Source organism: Mobula hypostoma, chromosome 2 (genome assembly GCF_963921235.1).
Source record: "Mobula hypostoma chromosome 2, sMobHyp1.1, whole genome shotgun sequence".
NCBI lineage: Eukaryota > Metazoa > Chordata > Chondrichthyes > Myliobatiformes > Myliobatidae > Mobula > Mobula hypostoma.
In genome coordinates, this window is record NC_086098.1 from 87,881,353 (window position 1) to 87,905,106 (window position 23,754).

At 42.1% G+C, this 23,754-nt stretch overlaps 1 protein-coding gene across 13 annotated transcripts in view; it reads right to left on the bottom strand.

Annotated features, from left to right (window-relative positions):
- The window catches only part of dst (dystonin), a 637,976-nt gene that overhangs the window by 261,389 nt on the left and 352,833 nt on the right, over positions 1 to 23,754 (bottom strand). For 9 of the 13 annotated variants that reach the window (XM_063040140.1, XM_063040054.1, XM_063040095.1 and 6 more), the window contains 7 exons: positions 19,892 to 20,027; positions 11,512 to 19,194; positions 10,731 to 10,880; positions 7,809 to 8,015; positions 6,624 to 6,773; positions 3,627 to 3,860; positions 191 to 346 (listed from right to left, as the gene is read on the bottom strand). In XM_063040140.1, the coding sequence (XP_062896210.1) occupies positions 191 to 346; positions 3,627 to 3,860; positions 6,624 to 6,773; positions 7,809 to 8,015; positions 10,731 to 10,880; positions 11,512 to 19,194; positions 19,892 to 20,027 (8,716 nt within the window). The remainder of the gene's footprint in view (positions 1 to 190; positions 347 to 3,626; positions 3,861 to 6,623; positions 6,774 to 7,808; positions 8,016 to 10,730; positions 10,881 to 11,511; positions 19,195 to 19,891; positions 20,028 to 23,754) is intronic. The other 4 variants (XM_063040111.1, XM_063040127.1, XM_063040122.1 and 1 more) reach the window with 1 other exon arrangement.

Sequence of the window (23,754 nt, forward strand, 5' to 3'; positions counted from 1 at the left end):
CAATCAATGGATCCTTGCCCCGCTAATCTTGATCTGTGGTCTGAGACTGAAATTGCAACACTGAAACAAGCAGCCATGTCAATTAATGCACTTCCCACTTCTCTAATGCAGGGGTTTCCAAACTTCTTTATGATTGACCTCAGGTTGGGAATCCCTGCTCCAATGTAAGAAAACAAACTGTACCACTAACCTGATGCTCCGCCTGATGCTTTTGTAAATCCGTTAGGTTTTCGCTGGAAACAGATTTCCCACTGTCACAGCTGATTACTTTGTTTTCCATCACTGTCAGTAGATCAGTTATCTCCTGCAGCCTCTTATTACATTCCTCTTGCTTTTCTTCCAAAGCCTGTTTTTGCCAGCAAAAAGCATGTATTTTATTTACATTTCTCTTGTTTCCTTACGACACAGAATTTTCTTTTAATATAAAGTCCCACACTACATCACCAATGTATGCTGCAAACATGGTAACAGGTGAACAAGATGGTTAAGGTAAACCAGATTAAACAAAGATGAATCTCACAGATGGTGTTAGTTCAATCAATGCTGTATATACCCAGAACTCATGCAAGGAGGAAGATAACAGCTGCATTTTTATTTGATTTGTTCAGATGGCCTTAGACTCCAGGTTCCTTTCCCTTGAGAGATTTTGCGAGAGAGTAAATGCGGCAAGTGGCCATCTGTAAAAGGTCTGTAGAACAGTGTTAGTCACAGTGTGCAAGATCTTTTCACCACAAGCAGTGTTCTATTCTGAGCGCTTGGCAATTTGTCGTGTGTTAAATAATTACAGAATCCATGCAGTGGCATGCTTAAATAATCTTTCATGTGTAAATAACTACTTGTTTCATTTGCTTAAAGACACACCCCATTTGCAATATACTTCATGCTGCAAAAAATTGAAGCTCAATAAGATTACACTGAAGCTTCCACCCCACCCCCCACCCCCTCCATCCACCACTGGCATCTCCGAGGAGTTGGGGGAAGTTGCTATCTTCAGAATGCAACATTAGAATCTGAAATTCATGAGAATGATCCTGGGAATGAAAGGGTGATTGATTGAGGAGCATTTGATGGCTCTGGGCCTGTACTCACTGGAGTTTAGAAAAATGAGGGGCGGGGGAATCTCATTGAAACCTATCGAATATTGAAAGGCCCAGATAGAGAGGCAGTGGAGAAAATGTTTCCTATAGTGGGTAAGTCTAAGACAATAAGGCACATTCTCAGAATAGAAGGACATCCCTTTAGAACCGAAATGAGAAGGGATTTCCCGAGTCAGAGGGAGATGGATCTGTGGAATTCATTGCCATAGTCAGCTGTGGAAGCAAAGTCATTGCGAATATTAAAAGTGGAGGTTGTTAGGTTCCTGATTAGAAAGGCTGTCAAAGGTTACCAGAAGAAAGCAGGAATATGGGGTTAAGAGGGATAATAAATTAGCCATGATGAAATGGCACAGCAGACTCAATGGACCAAATGGTCCAATTCTGCTCCTATATCCTGATGAAGGGTCTCAGCCTGAAATGTGACTGTACTCTTTTTTCCATAGATGCTGCTTGGCCTGCTGAGTTCCTCCAGCATTTTGTGTGTGTTGCTCGGATTTCCAGCATCTGCAGATTTTCTCTTGTCTGCTCCTATGTCTGATAGTTCTATGGTCTAAGTAATTTATTTTAGAGTGAATCATATGGGCGATGCCCTTTAAATATGGACTCATTCTGGCACAGATCTCCTGATGCAAAATGCCCAAGAGACAAAAACGGGATGTAAGTGAAGGTTAACAGTTCTTGGAGCTTCCATCCAAGAAAACTCTTTCAAAAGGCAAGTATAAGATGCTTCCAATTGCCTTACTTAGCTCTTACATAATGAGACATGGGAGAAGGTGGAATTAAGGATGGGTCAGTATTCTTTGCTCAAGCCTGTTTTCTTCTAAGCATCTATGTGCATATACCTACACTATGTATTTTTTATTGACAAACTAAATTTTTGTCTTAAGAGATAAATGATAATTATTTCTGACAACAATGACACAGGACAGGGGGAGTATCCTTGACCTATCACATCCACAAGAAACTCTTCACGAAGGCCATTTAATTAGACTCAAGCCCTTATCTTTATCCAGGTATTGAATAAATCTGTTTTCACTGCTTTTTCAGATGATGTACTGAGGGTCATAACAATTCTCTCTTTAAAAATTTTACCTTTCTGATGCTTATGCCAGTGAGCTTTAATCTTTTTCCTCTGATTATTTACTATTTTAATGGAAACCAATTTTCCTTCCCCATTCTTCCAAATATTAATCTGTCCATAAAACATAAACTCCAGGCTTTGCTTTTTTTTTGATCCCTTGTTCATTGGGTATTTCAAACAAGGCAAAGTCTCTGCTGTAACCTGGACCATAACTATTGTGGTACGCCACAACAAGATTACATTGAAGTTTACCTATCTTTGCCCTTGCCCCCATCCCACCCAGCAATGGCAGCCATGGAGTTTGAGGAGTTGCCATCTTCAGAATGCGACATTATATTCTAAAATAATTACGTGTCTGTAGCTGTTACAACATCAATACTGGTGGACATGAATGGTTACTTAGCGCAATTTTGAAATTTATGAGGCAAAGAAAGGACTGTATGGAGGGTCTAAGTCAAAGATCAGGACTTAACTGTTACGTGCATACTGACCTACCTTATCTCGTTTAAGAATGGAGAAGGTGTTTCCTGTAGTGGGGGAGCAGGGGAAGGTGGAGAGGATTTTTCCTTTAGTGGGAGAGACTAAGACCAGGGGATACAACCTTAGAATAGAAGGGCATGCCTTTAAAACAGAAATGAGGAGGAATTTCTTTAGCCAGAGGGTGTTGAATCAGTAAGGATTCTTTGCCACAGACAGCTAAGTCTTTGGGTATACTTAAAGTGGAAGTTAATAGGTCCTTGATTAGCAAGGGCATCATAAGTTACAAGGAGAAGACAGGAAAATGGGGTTGAGAGGGAAAATAAATCAGATGTGATGGAATGGCGGAGCAGATTCGATGGGCAGAACTGCCTAAATCTGTTCCTTTGCCTTATGGTCCTGATTGAGCAGTGACTCAATTATAAAATTTTCAAACCGATTTCAAATGTCCCTATTTCCTCTCTCCTCTCTTATCTCCATAACCTTCTCTTGTCCTGTGGTACAACACTACTGTAAACATGGTTTCTGGAGGAATCTAAATTTATCGCCATTGACAACCATGCTTCAGTTCCCAAGGTTCAAAACCTGTGGAATTTGTTCCCTGATGTTCTCTGCTTCTTTCACCTCCCCGAATACATTTCTGAAAATTTACTCTCTGACCAGCTGCCCTAACATCATCACATATGGCTTGGTGATAAACTAGTTTAATAAATCGCTTGTGAAAGATCTTTGCCACGTTAACTTAAGCTGGCAAGTCTAAGGGTTAATGGCAGAAGCCACAGAGGGTGTTTGGCTTGGATAATGTCACCACTTGACAAGTATATTGCAACAGATTCCTGATCACCATATTTTCAGTGCAGAGACTTCAAGTAGTATTGGAAAGTGAACAAGTGCAACAACCTACACAAAAGCATGCTAAAGAGGATTTTCTTATGCATCATGCCAACTTTCCACAATCAAACTGCTCAAACCTTCTGATCATCCTGCTCTAATCTGGTTTGCAACTTAAGATTCAATGTTTTCATCTGTGCTGATATTACTTCCATCATATTTCTGAATGATGTCTGGGTCCTATTTAGAAGCCTGAGCAGATTCCTGTTCTCCTCAGGAGGGAGATCCAATGCGTGCTCCGAAATAAAGACCTGGATGTCAAAAGCAGTGCTATCCAGTTGAGTTTTTATATCAGCAAAGCCTTCTTCTAGATCCTGCAAAGGAGAGTGAAATGGGTAATCAGAACTCCAGCGAACCAAAAAACATAAAAATCATCAGCCAAAATTGAGCAAGAGATTTCACCATTATTTAAAAAGTAAATTGGATGGCTATTTCCACTTTGTATGTAGACAAGTTAACAAGAAAATTAGAAATTTGCAGACTAAAATATCCCGCCTCATTGAAAGGTACATAGCCAATAGACACCACATGCAAACATTTGTAAGGATATGAGACTGTGGTACTCATCTCCACTAATCACACCATTAAAAGTGAACACTTATTGATTCAGATGTTGATAAACTTTTTTATACTGCTGATTAGGTTAAAAAATCTCTCGGGCACAAAAAATTCACTTTACAAGGGATAGAGTTTTATTCTTTCAGTGTTTAACCATTGCTGAAAATGGTATTTATCATTTTAAACTATCTCATGGACTTTATTAAACCACTTTTTATATTTGGTTTTCTCTACATGATTTGGCATTGAACTAAACAATAAAGTTTATTCTTTTTGGTTTTAGTTTGGATACCTTAGTTTCTTTGACCTGACTGGCCAGAATACTTGCTCTACTCACACAGGTCCAAAACCACTCAAGAACAGCTTTCAAATTAGCTCAGTTTCCAGTGGAAAAGTCCACAGAACATCATTGGCCAAAGGCCCTGTATTGTGTCATAATATTCTATACTCAGTGGCCACTTTATTGGATACACCTGTACACCTGCTCATTAATGCAAATATCTAATCAGCCAATCATGTGGCAGCTACTCAATGCATAAAATCATGTGGACAAGGTCAACAGGTTCAGTTGTTGTTTAGACCAAACATCAGAATGGGGAAAGAAATATGATCTAAGTGGCTTTGATGGCGAATAACTGTTGGTACCAGACAGGGTGGTTTGAGTATCTCAGAAACTGCTGATCTCCTGGGGTTTTCATGCACAACAGACTCCAGAGTTTACAGAGAATGGTGTGAAAAGCAAAATACATCCAGTGAGGGCACCTTGTTAATGAGGGAGGTCAATGGAGAATGACCAGACCACTTCAAGCTAACAAGATGGTGACAGTAATTCAAATAACCATGTGTTACAACAGTGATATGCAGAAGAACATCTACAAATGCACAACACTTTGAACCTGGAAGTAGGTGGGTAACAGCAGCATAGGGCCCACCAGTTCCTACTCCTGAGCCTAATAAAGTGGCCACTGAGTGCATGTTCTATGTAGGGCTATTTTGGGAAGAGTGGATTAAGTTTTAACAAAGCCACATTGGCAGCAACCTTTTCTACTATTATTATTCAATGTGCAGTTAATTCAACAATAGTCATTTTTTTGTCTACTCCTGGTAGGCAACCATTTCTCCCAAATCCAGAATTCCATGAGGATTCCTTGATTATGGGGAAAGCCAACTGGGTGAGCCTTCAGTTAACACTATCTGCATTTAATTCTGCATTTCACCCAACTGCAGCTTCTTGGTCATTGGTCTTTTTTTCACCCTGTTCCGACAAAGACAAAGCCAAGCTTGAAAAACATGAGTTTGGTAAATTATTACCTCCAGGACACATTAGTTTCAGATGATCAGCCTTATCTCAGCCATCATCTTGTTTGTTTGGTTCTTTCCTTTCCAGCTCTTTCTTCTCCTCCAGGCTAATTTTATCACTCTCTTTCAGACAACCCCACTGCCATTTGTTCCATTCCCTGCCCCCTGCTCTGAACCCTATGACCTATCCTCCCTTTGGTTCTCTCCTCCTGTCCCCACTTAACTCTGCAACGTAAAACAGGTTGCTTGCTAACATTTTGCAGCGTCTGATCAATGGTTACAAACGTGAGACATTATCTTGGTTTTTATCTCCACAGATGCTGCCTGATCAGCTGAGGAGTTTGCGTAACTTTGGGGTTTATTCGACTACAATTTGAGGCTAAAAATATATCTACAGCATAAAGAAATAAATTTAACAGTGGATAGCCAATGCCAAATTGATGGTTTCAAGGTTCAACTCTCAGTATTTTCAGATTATTACACAGTAACTAAGTGTATCAGAGCAGCCATTCTCAACGGGGGCCACCGACTGAAAACTGTGAGAAGGGGAGCCCCAAAGGATTATGGGGGCCCTGGTAACTGAACCGATGAAATACCCAAGCAGCAACTTTCCTTGGAGTCAATAGTTTCCCTCCTACTTATAATATCTTTCCAGCACACCGTTTGAATTCGGCGCACATGGTAAATTCATTGGTTAAGCTCCTCCCACACAGCCTCACTTCAGAGTCAGTCGTGAATCAGACTGCACCAGGTCAACGTATTCAGTCAAAGGTTCTCGCACCCATTATCGCCATACTTCATTCTGCAAAGATCAGCATGTCTTGCTAGGCCTTTTTTAGCCTAGTAACTTTAAAGTATTATGTGTTTGGATATATTATACGTCAAGGTAGGTTTTCTTGGTGTTCAATAATAAATGATTTTCTGTCTATCTGTTCGTGTTGTATCCCTGTTTGAAAGAAGGGCCCTGGAACCTGAGAAGAGCTACTAAGGGGGTCGTGGCCAAAAAACAGTTGAGAATCACTGTATTAGAGTACTATCTATTGAGGTACAAACTCACTCCAATCTGAAGCAAACTGATTGAACTGAGACAATGCCTGCCCAATCTAGGAAGCTCTCTCTGCTGTTTTACCTAATATTTATCCATCAGTTAACATTATCAAGAAGCAGGGGATTGGATTATCCCATTTTCTGGAGCTTCAGCAGCTGTCAGTGAGACTTGCCTTGTGTTGCTGTGTGCAGTGTTGGAGAGCTTCCACATCACCGGCAGGCTCAGCCCAGAGGGCCTCCAAGGTGGCCGCATTTTCTTCGATGCGGCAGGAAAGGCTTTCCAGTGTGGCAAGGAGCTCCTGGTATGACAACCTGATCTTTAGCTGTGATGAAAATGAGAGCAGAAATTTAAACCATTTCGAGTCGGGGGTAATGAAGTGATGCAGCCGAAAAGTCGGCCGTTAACATAGGCAAAGGCTGATAATCAGCTAAAATGAATGAGTTCATTAACTAATGCACCTTAAAGCTGTCTACCGCTATGTCTTTCACGCTCTGCTTACCATGGGTAATTAACATTAACACTAAATGGATTCCACAACCTACACACTCACTTTCAAGGACTCGACAATTCATGTTCTCAGTATTTATTCGTTTAATGATTTATTATTTTTTCTTGTATTTGCACAGTTTGTTTTCAATTGCACATTGGTTATTTAGTTTTCCAGTGATTCTATCGTATTTCTTTGCTCTACTGTGAATGCCCACAAGAAAATTAACTTCAGGGTTGTATATGTACAGACTTTGATAACAGATTTTCCTTCAACTTTGCACTTTGAGTGTATCTGAATTTCATTTACCCACCTTACCTTCATATCCCTCAACACTGACGAAAATCCATCAACCTTAGGCACAGGGGGTCAGGAGTCCTCAAGACATTCACAGACTTTTGGGGAAACTGAATTATAATATTCAACATTGGGTTAAATGCAATGGCTCAGCATACATGAAATAAAAAGACACTCTTAATTCTGGACATGTTCCAGAAGGGGGCATGGTGGTGTAGCGGGTAGTGCCTCTCCTGCACAGCTTCAGTGATTCTGGTCTGATCCTGACTTCAATGCTGTCTACGTGAGGATCACACGTTGTCCCCACGAGCATGTGGCTTTCCGCTGGATTCCCTCCCACATGACAGTAGGTTAACTGTCTGCTCTAAATTGATACATGGTAAAAGGAAAATCAAAAGGGAGTCGGACTTGTGAGTTGAATAAGTGATGGGGCCACAGGGGAACAGCACTAACAGGATTGCTACTATTAGGATGGGCTAAATGGCTTCCATCTGCATCATAATAACTAAAATGGTGCTAGAGTTTTACTTCATGGGTTAAAAGAGAATTATTTGTGAAATCTTTGCGACTTACCTCTTCTTCTTCAATGGCACAACCCAGGGCCTCAGCCTTGCTTGAGCAAAGTTCCACCACATCCCCCAGAGCAGCCTGTAAATCTTTACAATCCGTTTCCAAGTTCCTCAGGAAAACCTCATTACTATTCTCACAACATTTCGCCAGAAGATCCTCGGCTGCTCGCAGGCTGCCTGTGACCGACTCCTCCAGTTCACACCTCAGTAACTGGGAAAAGGTTCACAGTCAATTTGCAAAGCTCCTTGGCGTTACTTACACTTGTTACCACATCTGGGTGTTGTTACACATTCCTCCAAAGGGACAACAAGAAAAGTTCATGAGAATGGTAAGCAGAAAGCAGTAGAAGAGAGCAAAAGAAACAGAGAAGGGTATGAGGTGTTGGGCAGGGGTGTGGGTTTGGGGAGGAGAGAGAAAGAGAGTGAAAAGGAAAAGTAGAGACAGAGAGAAAGAGAAATGGAGAATACGGAGAGAGATAGAAAGAATGACAGGAAGACAGAGAGAGAAAGGAAGTGAGAGACAGCGAGAGAGAGAGAGAGAGAGAGGGAGAGAAACAAAGGAAAAATGTGTCAGGCAGCTTAAGACAGGAGAATCAGGCCGAGTAGAAAAGACTAAATTGGAAGGCAAAGATAAAGGTGGAGTGGGAGGAGTGCAGCTGTTGGGTGGGAAGAAGTGGAGTGGGGAGGAGACAGGCAGAGTGGGGAGAAGAGGCAGAGTAGGGAAGGAGACGGGGGAGTGGGGAGACGACAGGCGGAGTGGGGAGGAGACAGGCAGAAGAGCAGGCTGAGCTTGGAAAAGCAGTAGGTGGAATCAGACAGGGTGAAACAGATGGTGCAGTGGGGGGTTATCAGGCAGAGTGGGGAAGAGTCAAAGTGGGGTGGGGTGGAGTTAGAAAAAAGGCAAATTTTATCAAGTCAATACATTTTTCAGATGCAAAACTGCATTGAATTTTACCACACAGGCAGTCCATTATATGGTCCATATCATATTCCAAACCAGCCCCTCTCTGACCCTTTTCACCTTCTCCTGTCAGTCAATCCTTCCTGTCCTTCATTCTCCAGTGTTTCCTGCTGCCCCATTAATGCATAAACTCTGGGGTGTCCTCATTCTCTGTTCCTGGGTAATTAAGTTCTTTCCAAAGTAACCGATAAATATCATCTCTGAGAAATAAGAAAATCTTATTTCTGATAGCCCTTGGCTTTAGTTTCCCTTATGATTTCCTCACTTTTATCTTATAAAACCTCTTTTACAATTAAAAACACCCTCCAATTCTCCCACCCATCTGTGTTTGAGAGGTGCCAGAGCACAAAGCCTACAGGAAGTAGAGCTAATGCTTGCAACATTAGAATGGGCTCTTCCTCTCTGCCAGTACTCCAACAGCCTGAGGGCATGGAATTAAAGACACTAAAGAGTAAATGGAGAATAGGAAGGTTCTTATTCAAAAAGTTATAGAGGGAAATCCAAAAAGGAAGTGATTAAAAGAAAACTTAAAGGAGTGAGGGAGAATTGGAGAATCGGTTGTTGCGGAGACCAGGCCCTCATGCAGTGGGGTTGCCAGTTGGATCCGCCCAGAGGAGATGCCAGAGCTGCAGTACAGTGGGCGCACTGGAGTCCCTGCTGGGCTGGGGACTGGACCCTCCCATCGGTGCTGCTCTCCAGTCTTGCTCGGTGGAAGACAAGATGAATTGCATTTGTCTGTGGCTGCAGGAGCGCATGATGAGGAACTGTTGTGTGCTTGTTCTTGCAGAAACATGGCTCCAGGACAACATCCCATGCACCATCAATATACAGGGCAGGGCTCTCAGTGACTCGAGCTATATATATTTTTTTGTGACTGCATGTTTTTCTGCTATTGTAGTTAAATGTTCCTGCTCTGTATGTCACTGTTGGTACTGTGTTTTGCACCATGGCCCCAGAGAAACACTGTTTTGATTGACTGTATTCATGGGTATGGTTGATTGACAATTGAATTTGAACTTGATAATATAACTGCATTAAGAAAGCTGTTCCAGATCTCCATCTACTTACCCACAGTTCACTAAACTCATGCAATTTACACCATACAGTATTGGAGACCATTTCTGTGCAAACCCTTAGGTAAAGCTGTTATTAAGTTCCATTCTCCCCACTCCCTCTTGTTTCTTTGTTTTTAAATTACTTCCTTTTCAGATTCCAGTTTCTAACTTGCTGAATGGGAACCTTCCCATTTTGCAATCACTTCTTTAGTTTCATAATTCCATTTCCTCAGGTTACAACTGTTCTGCCACCGCATCATATTTTCATAAGCCCTGAAGGCCATAAGACACAGGGGCAGAATTAGGCCTCTCGGCCCATTGACTCTGCTCCGTCATTCGATCATGACCCCTCTCAACCCCATTCTTCTGCCTTCTTCCCATAACCACTAACACCCTTACTAATCAAGAAACCTAACAATCTCCACTTTAAATATCCCAATCTGTTAGCTTCAATAGCTGTCTATGGCAATGAATTCCACAAATTTACCATTCTCTATCTAAAGAAATTCCCCCTCATCTCTGTTCTAAAGGGACACAATTCTATTCTGATACTGTGCCCTCTGGTCCTAGACTCCCCCACTTTTGGATATGCAGCTTGGTGCCAAACTATGTGGCGACACGCGTTGGCTGCCCCAGTAGATCCTTAGATTGTGTTGGTTGTTTATGCAAATGATGCATTAACTGTACATGATAAATAAATGAATCTAAATCTGAATCTTTTCAACATCCACTTCAAACATACCCAGTGACTTGGTCTCCATAGCCGTCTGTGGCAAAGAATTCCACAGATTCACCACCCTCTGTAGGTTGTAGATATCAATACTTTGCAGTTATAGCTTTTAACTTCAAAATTGCAATAATCACACTTTAAATTCAAGACTGCTGATAGATGTGAAAGTAGATTACTTACTTTGAGATCACATAGCTGTTGTTGAAGGGTTTCCAGGTTCCTATCAACAGTTTGCTGACTCTCCAGCTGAATTCTCGTCTCTTGGAGCAACATCAAATGAGCTTGCAGTTTCTCTCTGTGCTGCAAACACTGCTGTACAATATCACATGGCTGCAATGAAAACACAATTACCGCCATCTTAGTTTTGATCTAGATAATTGCAATGGCAAAAAAATGTGTTTCCGTGATAAACCTTACTTTGGGAAATTTTAGCGCCATGTTGAATTGTCTTTGATTATAAAGATCAATAACATTGCCAAGTTTTAGCCGAGTTAAATGATACCACCTGGTAACATGGCTCCAAAGGACAGAATAGGAAAAAGCTGCAGAGGGTTGTAAACTCAGCCAGCTCCATCATGGTACAAGACTCCCCAGACCACCACCAAGGACATCTTCAAAAGAGGATGCCTCAATAAATAACATTTATCGTTAAGGACCCTCACCACCCAGGACATGCCCTCTTCTCATTAGTACCTCAAGGAGGAGGTACAGGAGCCTGAGGATCCACACTCAATGTTTTAGGAACTGCTTCTTCCCCTCCACCATCGGATTTCTGAATGGTCAATGGACACTACCTCAATATTTTGCTTTCTTTTTACACTATTTATTTATTTTTTTATGTTTTCATTGTAACATTTTAATTTTTTATGTATTGCATTCTACTGCTACCGCAGAACAACAAATTTCACAAGATATGTCAGTGACAATAAACTTGACTCAAAGTACCTCAAGAATTACTGACCTTTGCGTTTCCTTCAGCCACCCCATGGCAGACTTCTTGTGCTCCATCTTTAATGCTGCTCTTCTCCCCATTGGCCATCAGCCGTTCTGTTTCATTGGCTGCAGTGTGAGATTGCATCACCTCATGTATGTGTGTGTCAGTACTTTGTTCACTTGCAAGGTCAGGGGCTATTCCCTTGGTGTCATCGCTATTCCCATCAATCCAAAAATGAGTTGGAGACTCTTCTTTGAGTATTTGCTCCTGAATGGTTTCTGGTTGTTTGGCTACATCCGGATTACCATGTATCACTGCAAATGAATCTTTGCTTGCATTCTCATGATTGCCTTGTCTGTTTGATTTTACTTCCCTCTCACTCACCACATGTGCATCCCAGGCACTACTTGATGCAGTATCAATTCCATCTTCCTTTTCTACGTCTTTGTGAAGTTTATCTTTACCATTAAATGAACGCACCAGTACATCCTCATCTTTACCTTCATTAATATTTTGCCCCTCCAGCATAATTTCCTTTACGATGCAATCTTCATGCCTGCCTGGTGGCAGTTTACATGTGTCTTCCTGATTACTGCCATGCAGATTAATTTTATTAACAGAGTTGGGTGGCAGCATCTCACCTGCATCCTCACTTACAGCTTGCCCAAAGTTTAGTTCTTCCTTCAAATCACCATCGGGCTTATTCCTGAAAATCCACATCATATCTGAACTGTCCTCCAAGGTAGCTTTATCCTGAGCATCTTCCAAGACCTTCATTTCACCTAAAGTGTTGACAGACTGCAGCGCAACGTCACCTACTTGTTTCTGTACTCTCATCTCATCCATGGCATCGTCACCTTTGTTATCATTGTTTGGTGTGCCATCAGAAATAACCTCCTTCACAATGCTTGCTTCAGATTCCAAGCCACCAGTGTTATAGCCAGAAGGCATCATTGAATCCCCACTCTCATCACCTCCTCTGTTTGCTTTTATTTCAATTAATTGATTCATATTGTCCTTACCCTCCTCGACTGTTTGCCACAATACATTTTGCAGCGCTCCCTCCATACTTAAGAGCACTGGAATACTTTTACAAAGCGTTTCCCTCACTTGACTCTTCAGGAGCTCGTCTTCCATCAAACCAGGCATTTCAAGTCTGATGAGGTCGGAAAGCTCATCAGTGAGCCTGTTGGTCAGTTCCTGAGTTTCTAAAGTGCAAGGAACTTGGCCTTCAGATAAACTGCTGAACATATCCTGCACTTCTTCACTCAGCATTTCTGGCTTCAAACCGGCAAACAAATCTGCTGCTTTCAACATTTTGTTATCCCTCAAGCTGTTTGGTTCTCTGAATGCTTGACTACAAAATGCTTGTTTCAAACAATCAAGCAGGAGGTCCATCTTTTTTACATCCCCTTGAGTGTCATCACATAACGCCGTCTCACTTGGAGCTGACTTTGGAGGAATATGTACCATTTCTGTACTGTGCTCCATGGAACTGCAGTGTTCCACTTTCTGATTAGCAGCTGAAGACAAACTGATGGAGGAACCCAGCAGATCAGGCAGCAGCTGTGGAGGGGAACAGGCAGTTGAGGTTTCAGGTCGAGATCCTTCATCTCCTTTCTTATTTGTATCAGTTTCATCATTCACTCCAGCCCTGTGAACATCAGTATTTTCCAAAAGTTCACCTTGATCTATTGTGTTCTCTGAAAGGACACAACTCTCCTTCAAAACTGGGCTGATCTTTTCCTCATTTTCTAAAGATACTTGTGCTATTCCTTGCAACGACTTCCCAAAGTCATGATCTCCTGCATCTATTACTTGAAATCCTTCATGTCTGTCTTGGCTCAAAAGGTTTTCAGATCCTGCACATGATTTTTGAGAGTTAGGGCCTGACACCTCTCCCACATTTCCTCTTGCTCTGGAAATATTGGATATTCCAAACTCGGTTTCTCTCGTCCTACACACAAGCTCTCCCTTGGCTTCCATATCCACAATGCTCTTCAATGTTTCACAGGTCTTATGTTCTTGAATGTTTCTATTCATCTCAGGTTTATAGTTTGGGTTCTGCAGATTATCATTTGGACCATTCTTCAATGCGACATCAGGCTCCATATACAACATATTTCCCACAGCCATCTCAGAGTTTTCTTTCTGTCCAGGTGCTCCCGAAGAGTCATCACAATCAATGGAGTGATGGTCTGTATACATCTCATTTAACAATGCTTGTTGTTCATACGAACTGAACTTCACATCAGATGATGCTTTCTCAACATCCTTAACCCATTTATTGCTTGATTTATAATTAATTGGATCTTGAATCTCAGTGGTACTTGCTGTATTGTTCAAGTCCAACTCTTCCACACAACTTTCCTCCATAAATATTTCTGCCTCCACTCTTCCATCCTTGTCATTCAGTTTCTCTTCACTGGTTAGAAGGTCTTCTTTTTTGGATGATTCTGATATTCCACCTGCTGGCAGTATTTCTGATATGCACTCCCGAATATATGTGAAGAAGTCACTTTGCAGAGAACTTTCAACATCTGGAGATTTAAGTGGAATGCTGACCTGGTTAATAGGCAGATCTTCTGCAGAAGCTTTTCCAGTCCATGGAAGCTCACCGCTAAGAAAAATACGTTCCGAACCTGATACCACAGAGCTTCTGCTATGCTTCTGTTCATTTTTTGTTCCAAAACCTTGCACAGTGTCCTCGCTGTCTTCTGCAGGTCCCAACATTTGATCATTTAAATCCTTCCTCTGATGGCTATGAGCAGCAGCCACATCTGTATCTGCCGCCTTCAGATTATCTTCAACTTTACCAGCATCTACTGAGACTTGGCGAGATTTGACTTGTAAGTACCTTTGCCCAGTTTCTATATCTACGTTACTTAACTTCACTAAATCAGAGTAAGGCAAATCATCCAAGTGATTGTAATCAATACTGCCCCGTCTTTCAGAAAATTTAATTTCTTTTGTTAATCCATCACCAAGTGAGTGAGTAACATCAGATTCTACTTTGTCAAGTTCATTGAAAATATGGTTTGATTTCAGGTTCTCTTTCACTTCCAATGGAAAATCTGATGGGTTTAAACTAACTTCTCGAGGAAGCAAATATTTCCCAGAACTCGGATTGCAAATATTCCGACGTGATGCTTCTAATTCAAGCAGGTCATCAGCTAGGTCTTCGCTGATTAAACCATGCCTCAGAGCGTTCATCACAGAGAGACGCAACCCTGACTTAAGCTGAATGATGCCACCCTCTTCAACTTGCTTATGGAGAACATTCAGCACAGCATCCCTTTCCACAAATCCTCCGTTGATCAAGTCCAGCACAGACAAAGGTTTCCCCGTCTGTGGATCCAGTACTCCGTGCATCTCGAACTGGTAGCTTAGAGCCCTCAATCTGGTCACCTCATCGACCTGTTCTTTATTTTTGGCCTTTTCAATATTGAACAGTTGTTCAGCATGTGCCTCATCCACCAAGCAGAGCCTCAAGGCGTTGGCCACCGATAATCGACCTTCTCGATGAAAGTCCACAATGCCGCCAGAAACAACCTGACCTTCCAGCATATGGAGAGCAGTAGAAGAATCCAAAATACCAAGTCTCATTGCATCGTTAATGCTGTGGAGTTTTTTAGTTTCTGGGTGAATAACCCCAGAGACAACTTTCTCAGAGAGCAAAATCTTGGTCAGCAGTTCATTACTTACCAAATGTTCTGAAATTTGAGCCACTTCCATTATTTCCCCTGTGCGACAGTTGTAAAATCCACCAATCAGACCCAGCTTGTCTAATACTTTGATGGCCACATGACTTTGCAGGATCCCCTTCACCGCAGTTTCATAAAGAGTTAAATTTTCACCAGTCTCTTCTGAAGTGATTCCTCCATCTTGGAATTGAGAAACCAAAATATCCACAACCATCTCCTCATCCAAAAGTCCTTGCTCCAAAGCAGCATCAAGATTGTATCTCTTACCAGTAACGGGGTCAAATATTCCACCTGCTTCAACTTCAGATTTGAGCTGTTTGATCAAAATGAATCTGTCCCACTCTGTGTCTTTTACCATCTCAAGAGGAGTTATTTGTCCAACATCCTCATTCTCTTTCTCCTCATCATCCTCCTCCTCCTCCTCCTCCAAGTCAGACAAGCGCCTTTCAATACAGCTACCTTCAGCATTCATCAATAACATTGCACGTTCACTTGACTTTTCTTGCTGTCTGGCACTAATATCTAAACTGTTGTCCATCACTGTCATATCTGGGTTCATTAAATTACCCATCAATTTATCCAGCTCAAAGATTTGATGGCTTTCTTGGATCATCTCACTACGGATCTCCCTTTGGCTTTGGTCTTGACCTTTGACTGGGCCAAAATCTTGGCCACAGGGTTGATTGCTCTGGACCTGTTCATCAATATCTAAAGTAAAACCTCCTCCATTTAGAAAAATCATTTCATCCTCTGGCATTGGTGTAGAAGGTTCAAATAAATCTTCAAAACCTTCAACATCAGGATTAATTATTTGAATTTCTTTCCCTCCTGTGAAGTCGTCATCAGACCATTGCATTTCCTGGGTCTCTGCAATACACTCCAGTCCCTCCACACTCACAATTGCTTTGCTCTTCCAGCATTTGCTATTGTCATCTGTATGTTGGTGTATACTACTGTCCATATCTGCATGGAAGGATCCATACAGCACATTTCCCACTGCATCATCATTGTAATTTTCAATACAATGATATGATTTCCCATTCTGTGATATGTCACTCACAGCAGCCAGTTCTTCTACCACCATTTTGTCATCTAAATCTGCTATATCATCCAATGTTTCAATGACCATTATTTCCCTGTGCTTTTCACTGTCACAGCTCTCGGTACCAACCATAGTGTGTCTACTTTTGGTCCCAGTTTCCATTGGACCTAATTGTGAGTATTCAATGAGATTCTCCTCCCCTGATGGCGTTACTGCATCCTTAACTTCTTCCATACTACCTTGGTCAGTTGTGGAACCTCTGCTTTCCTCCACAAATTTATGAAGGGCCACCTGGCTTTCAAGATCTGTGTCCTCGAACATAACCTCATCATCAAATGCACTAGTGCCATCTGTATCAAACTCTACAAACTCTACTTCATCCTCTATCTTCAATGCAGCATCCATTATGTCGTCACTCAGCCCATATACAATAGTAGTACCAACGAAGTCCACCATTTCATGTGTGTCTGCAATGTCTTCTAGACTTGGAACTGATGTTATTTTGTTACTTCCATTTGGTCTTGCCTCAGATTCCAATGGATGTGGAATAATCTCAGCTCCTTCTATTGGAACCTGCTGTTCCAAAGGAAACCATTGCATAGTTCCATTTGCTAAGTGTTGGTAATGTTCTCCTGATGTTACAGGAGCATCACATCTTCCTCCTGAGTTATTTTGCTCTTCTATCCATGAAGGATCTACAAGCTCCTCATCATTCAAATCCCTTCTACCACACTCTTCAGAAATCACCAGCATGTCTTTAATATCTTGAGTCTTGCTGAAAAATTGTTCTCCCTCCTGATAAAAAGGACCTTCCTCAAGGCCCAGCATTTTCTTCAAGTCTTCACCATACTCCATTTGGAAGTCCATTTCCAAGGGGAGTGGAGGGAATCCCCTTGGCAACAATTCACCAGTTGGAGTCCTTTGCATGACTTCAGCTGCCTTGGGAAGGGTAGTAGTCACCTCCTCTTGTACACCAGAATCTGAAGTCTGTAAAACTGTGCTCATCATTTGAGAAAGGTCAGAAGTAGCATCACCTTCTGGTATCTTCACACTCCATTTCAGTTGGTTTTCCAATTCATTTCCAATAGAATTAACTGCCAGTGTAATCCTTTCATTCAGGTCTGGAGGTGAACTTGAAGCTCTCTGAATTGGTATTGCTTCAAGAGATTCTGCAGAATTCTGTAAAGTTTCAGTTGCCTGAACTGTCTTCCCTGCGTCAAGGCTGTCAGTACCAACTGCAGCATCTACTGTCTGAGAATGAGAGCCTTCCCCATTGTCACTGACTGGCAGTCGCTGCAGGTCAGGCATCCAGTACAGTTCTTGACCATTCACACTGCCACTGTGTTCACCGGATGCAGCACTGGGCTTCCTTCCTCTCACAAATGCTGGCTCCAGTGATTCAAAATAATTATGACTTTTCTCAGCTCCATTATCTTCTGAGATCCCCTTGGATTCCAAGTGATCCTTAAGTGGTTCATCTTCCTGATTGCGAAAGCAGTCCTGCCAGTTTTCAATGAGATCACATTCAGAACTTGCTTCCATTACCATCTGAACTTTTTCATTCAAGTCACTATCTACCAACAGCAGCCTCCTTCCTGTACCTGCATCCATGTAGCTGTGCGTCATTATATCAATCACGAACTTCTGCTGAAGTTCTATCGGATTCTGAGTCGCATTCTCAATTTGATCTGCTTCTTCGGCATCTACAGCATTGCTTGCATCGTGCGTTTCAACTTCCGAATGTGAAGTCCAATCTGAAGTATCTGCAGAGGGACTGTGAAAGCCATTGGTATGGGGCATCAAGTCAGGGATCTGTACTGTGCTCAGGACACGTGCTGTCTTCTGGTCTATTATACCTTTCACTTTTGCCTCTTCAGGAGTGAGCACTTGTGAGCTTTCTGGAATGTAAAGGGCTGCTATTTTTTGCCTGTTGCTCAGGATTTTGTAAGCTAATTCACTTGTTACCACCCCTTGCTGCAAAGACGTATCTATGGAAAATATTTCACCAGAATCAGGCCAAATAAGGCCCATAAACACCTTATGTGATTGCAGCACTAAAAGAGCACTACTTGAAGATATTAAGTTGCATTGTATGGCTTCATCCATGGTTACCCTGCAACCACTTTTTGGGTTGACTATGCCTCCAGTCTGAACTTGATGAGTCAGAAGAGCCGAAGCAGTATCGTGATCGATCAGACCACATTCCAATGCGTCATCCACTGTGAGACGCCTGTCAGTTTGAGGATCAATGAGCCCTCCGGCAAACAACTGAGCTCCCAGAAGCCTGATCATCACTTCACGATCGATGAGGCCTTCGTGGACCGCCCGGAAAACACTGGTCTCTCTGCCACACTTCAAAGTGATCGTTCCTGATTTTTGCCGTCTCACTGGAAGCAGCCTAAGTTTTGTGTCTTTATCCACAATCGTTCTTTCCATTAATTCCATCAGTGACACTTTCTCGCTCGTACAGGGATCAATCAGTTCCTTGCACATTTTCTGTCTCTCGATAAGTCTGAAGTACAGCTGAGCTGTGATGAATTTTCTCTGGAAAGCCTCCTCCAGACTGATCTTCTCACCAGTGCTGGGTACTTGCAGTCCTCCAGTTGCAAGCTGTGCCTCAAGTACTTTGATGACTAAGACCTCAGAATGTACATTCTGAGCATAAGCAACAACAGCAGGATGAACATCACCTGTTCCACTTAAGGTACTTGAAGTATAGTTGGCAGCATTACTCAGTTGTTTCAGTTGACTGAAGATTTGTTCATCGACTAATTGGCACCTCAAAGCTTCTTCTAAGTCAAGGCAGCATCTCGTTTCTGGAAAAATAAGGCCTGACACAATGATCTGTGCTTCCAGCAATTTCACACCTGTGTCATAATCAATAAGACCACTGCGTATTGCATGGAAGATTGGAAAAACTATTCCAGTTGACAGGTCAACAACCCCTGCGATGGCTTCGTAGCTCTGAAAAGGGGAAAAAAAAAACATTTTAAAATGTTACAGAAGGGAAAATGACAGTGCTAACAAAACACAATGCACATAATCGTTACCTCGGAATACATTCATGCCAAACATACTTCAGCTGTGCTGGTGTGACAAGACAAGAATGTTCACTTACCCAGGAGATGAATGTTAGCGATGCAACAGTAAAAGTGAGGCCCAGAATTGATGTCGATAGAAGAAGTAACTTATTTAAGTCCGGCATGCATTTCCTTTTAACCCAAAAGTGTCATCCGTGTACTTAAAAGGGTTAGTCGTAAGAAGAAGCAAAAAGAGTGTTATTTTTAGCCTTAAATAATGCATGGTGTTTTTTTTTGGAGCTTAAGCACCATGCTTCTGTTTACAGAGAACAGTAAGATTTATGTAAAAACCATTATGATGACCATGCTGTTCATGTTTGCAGCATACAACGGCTTGGCTCCTTGTCATAGATCCATCTTTCTCACTCAGACACAAGAAAGTTAACCTCATTATTTTTTAAAAAATCTGACCACTCAAGCTTATAGTTTTGCGTATCAGCAATGCCGAGCAAATGGCTAAATGTTCTATTTTTGCCACAGCTTTTCAGGTTATTACTGAGGAGGCACATCTGCACTCACATTCTGCTCTGTTGCAGAAATTCAGCTGAAACCATTGCCTGAACCCAAGTCTCGGTTATTACCTTCTCCCCTGATGCCTCATCCAGGATGCTCTGAGAATAATGGAGCTCCTCAGAAGACCGTTCACACAATTTATCATAAGCTTCCTGAAGTTCCTCCAGCTGCTTCTCTGTTTGTAGTTTATCATCTTCTGATATTCTACAGAAGGAAGTAAAATATTTTGTTAAATTTGTTATTTGTAATAACTCACCATTAAAATACCATCACAAAACAGGTATTGGTATTGGCCCTGAAGAAGGATTGTGGCCTGAAACATCAACTGTTCATTTCTCTTCATAGATGCTGCCTGATCTGAAGAGTTCCTCCAGCATTTTGTGCGTGTTGCTCTTGTTGATTTATTAATGTCACATATACTAAGATACGGTGAAAAGCATGACTTCTGTACTGTTCATACAGTTCAAATTATTACACAGTAAATGAGGTAGCACAAAATAAAACAGTAACAATGCAGAATAAAGTGCAAAAGCTACAGCTACGGAGAAAGTTCAGTGCAGGTAAACAATAAAGAGCAAGATCATAACAAGGTAGATTTGTAGATTGTGAGGTCAAGAATCCATCTTTTTGTTCAAGAGGTCTGTTCAGAGTCCAAGAGAGATTTTTTTTAAGAAAAGACAAGATTAGCTTTATTAGTCATATGCACAACAAAACATTTAGTGAAATGCTTTGCTTTGCATCAACAACCAACACAGTCCAAGAATGTGCTGGGGGCAGCCCACAAATGTCACCATGCTTCCAGTGCAAACATAGCATGGCACATCCTAACTTGTACATATTTGGAAGTGGGAGGAAGCCAGAACACCTGGAGGAAACATGCATATACAGGGAGAACATATAAACTCCTTTCAGGCACTGGCGGGAATTGAATGCGGGTCACACAGCACTATAAAGCATTATACTAACAAAAATGCTACAACTGTGGTATAGAAATTGATGTGTATATATATAGAAGTTAATGTAGATAGGAACATTGACAATCTGGTCATTAAAGAATTCAGATCAGAAATAGATGACTTAATTCCATGCCCTCATACTCCTGAAGTTTAAAAAAAAATTTTCAAGATCATGGTGTTCATGGAAATCCAGCATTAATTGCCCATCTGCACATTTCTGTCGTAGGTGACAGTGAGCTGTTTGCTTCATTCACTGTGGTCTTTCTGATGAAGGTACGGGCACAGTGCTTTTGGAGAAAGAGTTCCAGTAATCTTAACCCATCGATAATGTGAGAGCAAAGATATAAATTGGTGAAGATGTTTATTACTGTCACATGTATTGGGGTACAGTGAAAAATTTGTTCTACATTCATCCGGTTCATTTCATTAGATCAGCACAGTGAGCCAGTACCAAAGGAAAAGCAGTAACAGAATGCAAAATAAAGAGCTACAGTTAGAGGAAGTGCAGTGCAGGCAGACAGTAAGGTGCAAGGTGCAAGGCCATAAGGAGATAGATTATGAGGTCAAGAGTCCATCTTATAGTACTAGCAAACTACTTAGTCGTCCTTTATGTGCCTGGTGGTACGTGCTTTCAGGGTTTTGATCTTCTGTCCAACATGAGGGGGAGAAGAGACAAGGTGTGGGATGGGTCGGATCATTGATTATATTGGCTACCAAGGCAACAAGAAGTGTAGATGGAGTCTACGGCTTTCATGATGGACTGAACTGTGCCCACAACTCTTTGTAGTTTCTTGCAGCCTCGGGCAAAACAACTGCCAGACCAAGACATGGTGCATCCACTTAGGGAGTTTTCTATCGTACATTTATAAAAATTGGTGAGAGTCAAATAGGACATTAAAAACTCCTTTAGCCTCTTCAGGAAGGCAGTGATGTTCTTTCTTGGCTGTGATGTCTATGTGGTTGGGCCAGGACTGACCACTGACAATGTTCACACTCGGGAACTTGAAGCTTTCAACTATCTCCACCTCAGCACCATTGATCTAAACAGGAGCATCTGCACCAACTCACCCCACCTCCTGAAGTCAATAATCAGCTCTTTTGTTCTGCTGACACCGAGGGAAAAGTTGTTGTCATGACACCATTCCATGAGGATCTCTATCTTCCACCTCTACTCTGACTCATTTTTATTTGAAATTTGACTCACAACAGTTGTGTCATCTGCAAACTTGTGGTTGGAGTTAGAGCCCAATTTGGCCACACAGTCATGAGTGTTTAGGGAGTACCATAGGAATCTGAGGACTCAGCCTGGTGGAGTACCAGTTTTGAGGATATTCATGTTGGAAATGTTGCTGTCTACCCTTACTGATTGCTACTTATCACAAAGTTAAGGATCCAGTTGGAAAGGAATATGTTGAGTCCCAGGTCTCAGAACTTGGAGAGGAGGTTGTTTGAAATTTATGACATTGAAGGCAGAGCTGTAGTCAATATTAGCCTCCCGTTGGTATCTTTATTATCCAGATGCTCCAGAGATAGGCATAGCGCCAGAGAGATGGCATCTACCATAGATCTGCTTTGATGGTAGGTTAACAGCAGTGGATCATTCAGGATGATGTGTAACCTGCGGCTGGTGGTGTTCCTATCCATTCTGCTACCCTCCTACCTCTTGGCGGCAGACACCTCTTGGGAGGTGTTGTCAGAGTAGCCTGGGCAAGCTGCTGCAGTGGATTTTGTAGATGAGGCACACTGATGCCACTGTGTCCTAGTGGTGGAGAAAGTGTGCAGTACATACAGGATGGTTGATGGGGTGCCGGTCAAGAGGCTGCTTTGTACCGGATGGTCTCAAGCTTTTTGAGACTTGGAGTTGCCCTCACCCAGGCAATTGCAGGATATCCTATTGCACTCCTGATCTGGGCCTTATGGATGGCCTTGGAGTGTCACAAGATGAGTTGCCCAAGGATACACAGCCTCTTACCTGCTCTTGTAACCATAGTATTTATTTTGCTGATCCGGGAGATTATGGTCCGGGATGACCTCAGGACATTGATGACAGGATCTCTGTGATGGTAATGCCAATAAAGATTAGCTTTATTTGTCACATGTACATTGAAACAGCAAAATATACAGTGAAATGCATTGCTTTGCATCAACGACCAACACAGTCTGAGGATGTGCTGGGGGAAGCCTGTAAGTGTTGCCATGCTTCTATTACCAGCATAGCATGCCCACAATTTATGACCCTAACTTGTACATCTTTGTAGTGTGGGAGGAAACCAGAGCACCTGGAGGAAACCCACATGGTCACAGGGAGAACGGACAAAATGCAAGAACTGAAACCTGATCGTTGGTGCACTAACCGCTATGCTGTGTGCTGCCCAGTATCAACATCAATGTCAAGGGAGACAGTCATTGCCTGGAATTTACCTGGTGTTCGTATCATTTGCAAACTCCCCGTTTGCTCTTGAATATCATCTATGGCAGGGGTGGCAAACCTTTTTGAGAGCGTGTGCCGAAATTGACAATAATCCTCTGAAAAATTCTCATGTGTGCCACGGTACTTTTGACCAGAGATTATCATTGATTAATGAGTTAGTAATTAAATATTTGACTGCATTTTTTGCTGTGGATTTCTCAGGAAATGTGTTCTTTTTATTTATTAGAGATACAGCACTGTAACAGCCCCCACCCGCCCATCAAGCCCATTCTGCCCCATTACAACAAGTCACCAATTATCCTACTAACACATATACCTTTGGGATATGGGAGGAAACCCATGCTGTCACAAGGAGAACGTACGAGCTCCTTTCAAGCAGTGACGGGAATTGAACCTAGCTCACTGGCGCTGTACGAGCATTGCGCTAACCGCTACAGTACAGTGTTGTCTTTCTGTTCTTGCTCACTTCTACCGCAAAGCCATCTACGAACAGCTTTATAACGCCGCTTTGCGGGACACAACATTGCTTCAGAACATAGTAATT